This window comes from Sclerotinia sclerotiorum, genomic scaffold (assembly GCF_000146945.2).
Source record: "Sclerotinia sclerotiorum 1980 UF-70 scaffold_9 genomic scaffold, whole genome shotgun sequence".
Classification (NCBI taxonomy): Eukaryota; Fungi; Ascomycota; class Leotiomycetes; order Helotiales; family Sclerotiniaceae; genus Sclerotinia; species Sclerotinia sclerotiorum.
The window spans coordinates 1,400,516-1,411,001 of record NW_001820827.1 but is presented as its reverse complement, the minus strand read 5'-3'; the positions used below and the strand labels follow the sequence as shown (position 1 = coordinate 1,411,001).

The window sequence follows — 10,486 nt, the reverse complement described above, 5'->3', positions numbered from 1 at the left end:
TTCTCATCAAATAGTCCAATCCAATCCACATCATCTCCTCACGAGCTCAGGTTAATTACATACCATTCATCTCTTTCATTCATTCATCCAAATTAACTCAACTCAACTTCATTACGCAACAATCCAAACACCATTCCCATCCCCAGCACATGGCGAACCCCCGGTATCAATAATTCAATCCACCACCCCCCCTCCCGCACTAGCCAGCTTTGATCATAAAGACGCTAGAAAGATACTTATTGTAAAAATAAAAATAAAAAGTGTTCGAAACGAGAAGAAGATAAAAGAAAAGAAAAGAAATAACTAGGTATATTTGCCCTATCCATCCATTCATTACTAGATATCCACATCCATATCTATATCAAATCCATATCAAAAAAACCCCCCCGTCCGAGCCCCCGTGCCCAAAACTTTTCTACCACACCATACCACAACGGCAGCAATTTCAATACCTCCTCCACCGTCAAACGCTCAAACGCTCATACTTAAATGAAATTTGATCTTGATCTTGGTCTTAGATGAGAAGATACAGAAAATCTGCCGCTCCTCTGAAAAAAAAAAAAAAAAAAAGAGATAAAAGATAAAGGAATTGAGAAAGAAGAAGAAAATAAAAATCTTATTTCAAAATAAGAAGAGAGACGAAAAAAGCTCAAGTTGAACGCTTGCACCACCATCCACCAACTCAATCAGCCCCATAGCTTTTATGAATATAAACAATCATAAGATAAGCCACTCATACATACATACATGCATGGATGTAATGATAAGATAATCATCCTCTCATTTACTCAGTAATTGCAAGTAAATAAATAAATAAATAAATAAATATATGCCACCACGCGGGTACAGTATGAGGAGTATCCAAACAAAAGTTAAGTAGATAAGGAGAAAGAGAAGAAGAATCCCAATCTCCCCTCCTACACCTAACCCTAACCTAAACCCAAGAGAATAAATAAATAAATAAAATAAATCGAACGAAAAGAACAAAAATCATTAATACCCTCCAATTATCATCCATTCCATCAACGTAAAACAAAATCCTAAGATCCCTCTCATTCTTCAGCCTTGATGCATACCCGGATCTTGTTTAAGCTCCGCATCATGATGAGCGTAATTATTACCATCGAGAAAGTCGAATGCTCCATGATGTTGCTGAGTAGGTAATTGATGAGGATGACCTAAACTTCCCGTTCGGAGTTGACTTCCTATTTGCGGAGTTGTATCGTATTGATGACGATGGGTGGGAAGTCCGTCGAAACTATTGTGTAAGGTGTGAGAAATGGGGTGGGAAGGTAAAAGGGCTTGAGAATTGGGTGGAGGAAGTTGATATGAGGTTGAGGAGAAGGATTGTGGAGAGTTGGATGTGAAGGATTGGGATTGTGGGGATGTGGTGTAGAAACTTGAGGCTGGAGAGGCATTGTTGAAGAATGATGGTGTCCAGTTGACGCTTGCTTGTTGCGAGTTTTGGTATTGACCTGATTGCATAGATGTTGATAAGGAACGTTGAGGTTGATCTTGTAAGCTTGAGTTACTTTGATCATTAAAGCTCACTCGTGGTACGTATCCAGCATTGGTATTGATGTAAGATGCGTTATGCATATGATCATCTTGTTGCGGATTGTATCGGACGTGTCGAGAGGGTCCATAAACGTTATCGTGATCTCTCTGCTGGCTTGAATGTGATGATCCATGTTGTGTTTGCTGAACTTGCATGATTGACGGCGATACAGAGCTATGTGGAGTTAAAATTAATGGTGATGCTTCGATATCTTGAGGTTGCAGATCATCATCTTCAAGTTTCATTCCCTCATCTGGTTCATCGTCCGGAATCTCTGCGCCGTTTCTATCACCATACATTACCTGAATGTATGTGTCACCAGCTAATGAAATGTTAGCTACCTTGTATTGTATGTGCATAAGAATTAATACTGACTGATCTCCCCATTTTTGTATTGCTCTTCCCTTCGGGCAACCTTGAATATTTCTTTCAAGAATGGTCTTTTGGCAGCATTCTCTGGATGGTCCTTATCGTTAAACCAATTCGACATCCCTTCCATTGTAACTTCTTCAAGTTTCTTGACGTTGAGGTTTAACTTTTGAACGGCAGGACATTGCTTCTGATATGGTTCCACGATCATTTTTAAAATATGTACCAATAGACGGATCCTCTCTATTAAGATGTTAACCACAATGAACTCCATCTTGTACAATAATGTTGAACTCACCATGCTTCAAAAGATGATCAGGTTCTTTGTGACGAACCAGAAGCTCTCCACTTGTGACTGGCCACCACGGTGGAGCTTTTTCAGCTCCCCTGGTGTATGGGTAATGAGTCTGCTTTCTAGGCTCGACAAGCTTTACAAAAATTTTTCCCATGAGTTTGCAAGAAGCTTGCTGCATATCCTTGAATCGACAACTGTAGAATTTGCTAACTTCTTCCTCGTCACCTATCCTCAGCTGCATGGTCTTTCTCTCCAAAATTGGGCTCGGTGTGTCTTCACTGGAGTCATAGTATTGATGATGATACCTCTTTGTTTTTTTCGATCCTGTCGAATCATCATCATCAGAATCATCCGAACTTTGTCGAAGTTGACGATGTCGGCGCCTCTTTCCAGAACTTGCATCGTTGCCTGAAAATCTTCTCATACCCGGTCCGCTATCTATGCCAAAGTCACTATAGCCATTCTCTGGATTGTAAGCTGCAGATGTGATGGTTAGTAACGAAGACAGTATGATCACTCCAAGGGTGACTGACATGTTGAATTTGAAAATGAAGCGTCCAGACTGGCTCTCTGTATAGATTTGTGAAAATCATTCTGAAAGTGTGATGAGAAAATTTTTGGCTGAAAGTTCGTCAGAGTCTGGGAAGTATAATTCACTTCCCTTCCATCATCAAGGATGGCAATGACAGCAAACTCTTTCACTGGAATACGGGCACAAGATCTCAAGCATTCCTCAACACTCTAGAGAGATATTAGTTGGGTTCATCCACCACAGAAGAATTGATTATCAGTCAACGTACAAGAGGTAATTCGTGTGGGTGTGGACGGTGCGGCGTAATTGGTGTGAGTCGAGCTTCATTCATCGACGGTTGGCTGCAATCAAATGACCTCTCTCCACCGCTAGGCCATGGTTCACGACCGTAGCAATCTCTTGACTGCATGGTATTCTCGTGCTGAACCATATTGAAGATGTGAAATGATAGGTAGAGTAAGTAAGGGCTCTGAGGCTCTGACTCGGGGCGGTGAGGTTACAAGTCGAGCTATCGTATTGATGATATACTTGACAACCTTCAGGTCCGTGAGCAGGGAGATCAGGTATAAGATGTATCAGGAAGCAAGAGCACGCGAGACTGCTTTAATGACTGCTCGACGATCTACTCTTTACTAAAGTCAGTATTAGTGGATTAAATTACGCATATGCATGATGAAATCCGAGTCTGTAAGGGATTTTCAAGACATGGAGAAAGAAGAAGTAAATTGATGCGGCTTACAAGGTTTATTTTCGTACTATTATCATAAACTCATCGTAACTGAAAGAATTTACAGGAGGGGAAACGAGGTGGCGCTACGTCTGGCTTGAATGTGGTAAGGTAACACAAACCAAACCCAGATTCAAGCCAGATAGGTGGGGAAGCTGAGGTTTATAGTCGTAGATTATCGATCGAGGCGTTAAACATCCAAGCATGAGACCAGGAGTGATTATTTTTTCAATGTTCCGACCGAGTATCCCCTCACCCGAACGGAAGCCGGACGGACCGACTGTCAGAATTTGGCACGGAAGCACTCGTGAGTCGATAACGAAAGTAACGTAAGATGCTAGATGGTGTGTTGTAAGAAATAGAGTCGTTGAAGAGCGTTGAAGATTAGGAATAGTGTCGTTTTTTTCCGGCTGGAACAAGAATACCTTCTTCCAATTAATTGTTTGATTGCCGCTATATCGATGTCAAATCTTACGTCCAAGCGGATTTGAGACACCAGCCTCTAATATTGCTCGGAAGCCGGCAGTGGGTTTTGTTTTGGTTGATATAATCAGGGTCCTTATTCCGCCGTTTGATCTTCGAACCCCCCAGGGACGATTAGACGCGCGGGGTCTGATTTAGAGGAAATATGAGACTAGTTTAGGTATGTGAATCAGTGGAGATACAATCCTTTCTGAAATAAGGATCAGTGAAAAATATATGATCGATCCACAACTGTGTGTGTAAAATGAGCAACTAGGTGATAGATCTAGTATATCTAGATGAAGGAGAGAAAAGTAAAAGAAAAAATGGCAAGAATGAAAAGATCTGCTTTAAGATAAGAAGATTCGAGTAAAAAATCCCGTACGCACTGCGCGGGAAAAGGCTGCATCAAGGAAAAAAAATGGGTGAGTGATGGGGGGTGGTAGTATGACAAGAAAAGCCCCAGTCGCTGATTGTAGAACTCAAGGCTTAAACGAGGGACTGCAATAAATTCGATGCGCTGTTCAAATATGCTATGATTCACGGTTGGTTTACCTCTATAGTACTTCTTTATTTTTTAGGATTTCTGTTGTGTTCCTGTGCATCTGGGCTTGCATTGCTTTGTCCAGTGGTTCGTTGAATAATAAATGTTGTGTTACCATTTTGGGGAGAAAAGCGACCAAAATCGCGACCTGCAATGATTCAAATAATTTTGAATCATCATTGATCCTAGATAATATTAGCCAAATTCCTTGAAGCGGCATGCCATAAAATTTCCAAAGGATTATGATCATCGCGGAGCACCCAGATTGTTGGGTACAGCTTTTTCAAGCCTTGGAACAGATATTGACTCTATGATTGACGGAAATCCATGTTAGCCCATGTTATTCCATGTTATCCCATGTTTTTGTGTAGACACATTAGACACATGGACCACTACAAGAGACCAAAAAGGGATATAAAGCTATAGCACACAACGGTTCCTGGGGTTTCAAAATGATCCTTGAAGGTTGGCTGCCTTGCCGTCGAGTGTCTCAGTCCGGCTCTGATCTAATGAAGTAAGTACTAGGTAATCTAATGAGTTAGTAGACTCATGGGTGAGTAGACTAATGGATTAAGAACAAGGCCGTAATACGATACGATGCGATGTTGTTTGTATAGGCTGTATACCAAGTAATCTTAACCGAAAGTTTTAACAATTACCCACTTTTACCATGATGGATAATAACGTCAAACTAAACAAGAAAATCCTGATAAGGTTAAGTGATATAAGAAGAATACCAATGCAGTATAGTACAGTACAGTACAATATACTGATTCGTATACATAACCTTACTTTGTGCAAATATCTCCCCAGTGCAAATACGGCTCAGGGGATGTAGCTGTTTGTTTGTGTGGTTGTCTTTATGGCTTGCTGCTTTTTATTTCGTGATTTTTTTGTTTTTTATTTCTTGTTTTTGGATGTAACAGGCGCAGAGTATTTTCTGTGACACCAGGAAAATCGATCTCGAGCAATAAATAAATTGATCTAGGTTGAAGTCCAAGGAATAAAATCATTCCAAACGTGGGGAATCGTGGGGGAAATCTTAATCGTGATTAACAACAGCGCTTCGAGAATTCCGACGTAAAAAGTCTAGAACTAGTGGCAAGTCTGGCAGACGGAGAATCCCTTGACTTGGAAGCATGGATTCGAAGAAGTGAACAACTTAAGGAAGGCCGAGGCGCATATGGCGGGAAAGGGCAAACAGCGAGACGGTAATATTACGACTCTTTCCTGCAGTAACAGGCGAAACAAGCTAGAAGTATGCCTGAATGTATGCACTCCAAGACTTTGTGGCTTTTGCCGGTGCGACCATGAAGATTATTAATAACAACATGAATTGATATCGACGATGGAGAAAGGATACCTATCAAGGTAATATTAATATTCTTTCATTTACATACCTGGCAGGTATCTATATATATTTCTATGTATGTATATATACTCGGTAGTTTACATTCTTTACTCGGTAACCTTATATATCTACTCGCTTGAAATGATTATAAATTGAATGGTACCTATCAAAAGATATCACAGATGGATGTTTACTTTGAGTGTCAGTCGATCAGTTAGTAGTCTGTCCGTCTGTCAGTCTATCAGCCCTTTTATTAAACAGAAAGAGTGAAGTTGTAATTGAGCTTGCGCTAAGATTAAGGAAGGTCAATGCTCCAAGGTTATTATTACTACCTAGTCAAATATTTACTTTCACATCAAGCTAGGTAAGTAGATACTTTCCTTTTCTTTAACCCTTGTTCCACCATCTACCAATATGTACGTTGCCTTTCAGTAGGAATAAAATGTCCTCACCATTTTGAAGCTATGCCTTATATTGGTACCTACATATCTGACGGAAACAAAAAACCTCGATGCAGGTCACTCCAGGCCTTTATGCGTACCTGAACCTAGTTAATCATGCAGTTTGCGGGGTCAAATGGCAACCGAAATCAACAAACTAATCAACATCTAACACCTAACACCTACACCTACGCCCACCTATAGTTGTGAGGAGAACTTACAAAAATACCATTGATATCAATTCAAATGGCAATCCGGACTACTTGATGACTTTCTAGTCTTATCTCTCAACATGTGAAGCTCAACTATTATCACAGCCTCAAGATTCTAGATTTTCAGCCTTTTATTGGCATCAATAATTATTATTCATGGGTCACTCCGAAATACGTGATTTTTCCTTTTTCTTCTTCTACCCCTTCCCTTTGATTTCCCTTTCCTTCTTCCTTGCTTTTTCTTCCCGTTTGCACATCGCTCCTGTGTAACTCAAGTTTCAGATCGTACAACATGAGGACGGTAGTTCATAGCCAATGACCAACTCAAGTGCCTAAAACCTGGAGTTAAAAATCTACGGAGATCGTCTGATCTATCCGAATCCTGTTTTGGGCAAGCGTGTATGATGGGTTCCATCATTGGTTCAAATTTCAATGTTCATTTCATCTTTTGCTGGAAGATCATATCTGTCCAAAGGAAAAGTCTCCGTTTAAGAAAGTCGTGCATAGCATGATGCATTCGTCCGACCCTTCATCTCTAAAGAAGCCGACTATTCGGAGAAAAACCATCCCGATTTCTTCGAGTATCGAGCCGGACAAGACTGATGAATATTCGAGGGCAATCTTCATTTGCATGATTACTATGAGAAAGCCTATCTCTATCGGAGAATAACTATTGAGTGAAGCCCCGACCGAACATGCATGTTGGGAAGCGGTGAAAGTTGTAGCATGTTGACGTGCATCTTGAAAACTGCAGGGTGGGAAAAGTGCAGGATGGCGATTGCACGATTGGTTTTATTTAATGCCTCCATCGGATTTTTCATCAATCACTAGGAAAATGGAAAATATGGCGGTCGGAAAGAGTAGTGCTCTTTCTATCCCAACTGGTCACGATAGATTATCAATATACATCTGGCAAAAGACCATCACATGCCAGATTTCTTTAGTGCAAAGATTTCGCGGAGCCTATCAGTGATCCAGCTTCTGCAATCCGCAGCAAAACCGTTGCGTTAGTCTACTAGTTTTTCATTGCATAATAGACCTCGTAGGTTTGATTGTCTTTATTGTGGCGAAAAGAGGTGAGAGGTCTCGACCATACCAGGCTTTCAAATTTTCAATATCTTTTTATAGTAGTTTATTTTCACGGGGTCAAGTATAGTTCCATATATACATGTGATTTACATGCTTTACCAGTCATGGATTTTCGTTAAATTATATATCAAAGTCAATTTATAGATTTTCAATCCTTCAAACTCTCTAGTCGCACTAGTCACACTATCGTATCATTCAACTGGTATTCCATTTTTCGGGGATATTATCTGCATTTATTATCCTGATCAACGGTGCAAGATAATCAAATTTCACTTCTTCTAATAGCTTCTAAATGACCCATCAATGCTTTCATCCGCTGCCGAAATTATTCTTCCTATCTTAGCTTCATCCTGTACTAACAGTCGCGCTGAGTTCTCCAACCACAAGCAGCTGTTCGTGAGAAGTACGTGCTATATTTTTTTTGTAGGCTATTTTCAGATAGCCTTGAGGAGAGCAAAATTCACCAACAATAATGGGATAATTTCCTCCAGCCTATTTCTTGTATTCCCCAAAGTATAATACATTCAACGAACTCAGATTAATGTTTCACACGGATATCTGAAATCGATCATGATGTCATTCCTGTCGACGAGTACTGGACCTGGAGAAGGATTCATATGAAAACTGCGGAGACAAATCCGAAAGCGTGTGTAAGCACCACATCAGTGTCTGTACATGTGTTATCAGTTGTTCCTGTAAGCCCTACCATATTAGTCTATTTTCAATCACATGCATCTATGTGTAAGTCAGATAGCTTTTGCCTGCTTTGTTCTCAGCACATCCCAGTTTTATGCTAACCATATGTCACACAAACTTTTTTGAATCCTTCATGAATCCCTCCTTATCTGAAATCGGTATCCAATGAACACCGCATATAGGAGCACCCATTTTAAAAAAATTCCACCCCACAACATTACCAGATATCACCACCATCAATCTTCAATTGAGCTTCAATCCCATCTTTCTTCCATTCTTTCTGTCGTCTAAATAGTGTGACCACACCAAATCCTCAAAGCCGCTCTTAAACCAATTCAAGCGCGGGACCGGGCGTAGACTCCATCACGCAGCACAACGATCTAGTCCCACAAAGAAGAAAAAGTTCCACGTTTTTTCTACTCGATTTCTATAGAATGTATCTCGTCTGTATCTCCTCACACAACATCGGTTCATCCTCCTTCACACAACAAGTAATGAAACCTCAATTGATCCAAAAAAGAACACACGGCATCCGAGAAAAAATTTCAAAAGCCAATCTTCCACGAAGAGGAAACAAAAAATGCCTCACAATACTTACGATTTCATACACTGAACCACGCAACCAAAAGTTCTCATCCAACCTCGTGGTACACCGACCCAAACTTTCCCCAAAAGCCATTTCATCTTGCTCGTCTTTCTAGCCCATGATCATCCGTTTCATTTCCATTCAGTCCGTCCGTCCATCTGTCCATCCGTCCGTGCTTCGTTCGCATCACATCACATCACATCACATCGCATACTTCCCATATCAACGGGCGCAGCTTATATATGCAAAACACCCAACAACCCAACCCCTCCCATCCCATCATCCCAAACAGTCCTCACACAACCTCACCTCACACCAAACCTACATAAACAAAATGGGCATAACATACAAGCAAGAAACTCAAAATCTTCCGCATCTATCTGCACTCCATTTCCCATTCCCAATCCCAATTCCAATCCCATCCATAGCCTCAAAAAAATCTCAAAATCTCGTTTTCATTTTAGGCTTAAGCTTCTTTTGGACGTGTTTTGTACAACTATATATATAACTATGTATACAATATGTTACCATCATTACGTCTTTTCTGCAAGAATGGGCTGATCTTTTTTTTTTTTTGCTTCCCCTTCTTTTTCTCGAGGATTTTATTTTTGGGAGGGGTGTACGATGTCCGTGGTTGAGATTATCCGTGTAGGTTTTGGTGTATATGTGAGGATTTTAGATTACTTATTTTTATGTTCGTCTTAGTCTTAGTCTTGGTCTTAGTATTAGCATTTTAGAATAATTCATCCTTCTTTATCTTTGGAGAAAGATAATGTTGATGGTACTAATTACCTAGCTTTTTTCTTTCTCCATATATTCTATTTTATGGATTATTGCCGCTATGTATGTATATATATATAATTACCTAGTAATTACTCGAGTATAACCAACATATGATGCATATCGTATCTTAACCCATTATTAAATTCCCTACGCACAAAACTTTACTCTATTAGTAAGTGTTACTATCTACCATCATCTAATGTCCTCATGTTATCATGTAAACGGTATCTACGACACGCGTAGGAGGTTGGAACATGGTCTGAAATGTTGATATCTGGATTTATATCTATCTGTATATTTGTAAGTTTATACTTTTAGACCATATATTATTTTCAGCCACACGGATATCTAATCTGATCACCATTAATCTGATCATTCTGATCAGTCTGTTCATTCAAGTTATTCCCTACGAAACATCTCTCCACCATTTTATGCCATCCCATCCCATCCCGCAAATTCCTCCAATAACATCACCAACATCATGCGCATCATACTCTTTCCCTCTTGCCGATCATTAATTCAGATCTACAGCTCGGTAAGTAAATCGCAAATCCCTCCCCTCCACCTCAATACCCAATATCCAAACTCCATAGCTCATCTCATCACCCTATATAACTAGCCAATAAATTCATTCTCCCGTCCCACTCCTCCATCTTCGTATATAAATATTTGAATTTTGGGAATTTTTATTTAAGATTTTTCTCTATGACAGTCTTATTTATCTATTATAAAAACAAAACAAATCAAAAAAGGACATGAAAATCCCGACCGAAAGCCTCCAATCTTTTCCCCAATCAACCTAACTGACTAACCTCAAACACTATCCCCAATCCCTCCAACCC

General features: G+C 40.0%; 4 protein-coding genes across 4 annotated transcripts in view; all 4 read right to left on the bottom strand.

Moving 5' to 3' along the window:
- Nucleotides 1-83, bottom strand: part of SS1G_07457 (predicted protein) — a gene marked incomplete at both ends in the record, with an annotated part of 1,429 nt that extends 1,346 nt beyond the window's left edge. Inside the window, one exon of the mRNA XM_001591960.1 lies at nucleotides 64-83. Coding sequence (XP_001592010.1) covers nucleotides 64-83 — 20 coding nt within the window. The remainder of the gene's footprint in view (nucleotides 1-63) is intronic.
- Nucleotides 84-1,059: 976 nt separating this feature from the next.
- Nucleotides 1,060-3,184, bottom strand: SS1G_07456 (hypothetical protein; the record flags this gene model as incomplete). Its single annotated transcript, XM_001591959.1, has 5 exons — nucleotides 1,060-1,880; nucleotides 1,934-2,170; nucleotides 2,226-2,699; nucleotides 2,756-2,963; nucleotides 3,023-3,184. The coding sequence occupies 5 exons, from the start codon at nucleotides 3,182-3,184 to the stop codon at nucleotides 1,060-1,062; spliced, it is 1,902 nt and encodes a 633-aa protein (XP_001592009.1).
- A 3,577-nt stretch (nucleotides 3,185-6,761) lies between these two features.
- SS1G_07455 (predicted protein) lies at nucleotides 6,762-7,123 on the bottom strand (the record flags this gene model as incomplete). The annotated part of the gene is made up of 2 exons (XM_001591958.1): nucleotides 6,762-6,872; nucleotides 7,055-7,123. The coding sequence occupies 2 exons, from the start codon at nucleotides 7,121-7,123 to the stop codon at nucleotides 6,762-6,764; spliced, it is 180 nt and encodes a 59-aa protein (XP_001592008.1).
- Nucleotides 7,124-7,857: 734 nt separating this feature from the next.
- Nucleotides 7,858-8,467, bottom strand: SS1G_07454 (predicted protein; the record flags this gene model as incomplete). The annotated part of the gene is made up of 2 exons (XM_001591957.1): nucleotides 7,858-7,969; nucleotides 8,394-8,467. The coding sequence occupies 2 exons, from the start codon at nucleotides 8,465-8,467 to the stop codon at nucleotides 7,858-7,860; spliced, it is 186 nt and encodes a 61-aa protein (XP_001592007.1).
- Nucleotides 8,468-10,486: the final 2,019 nt, after the last annotated feature.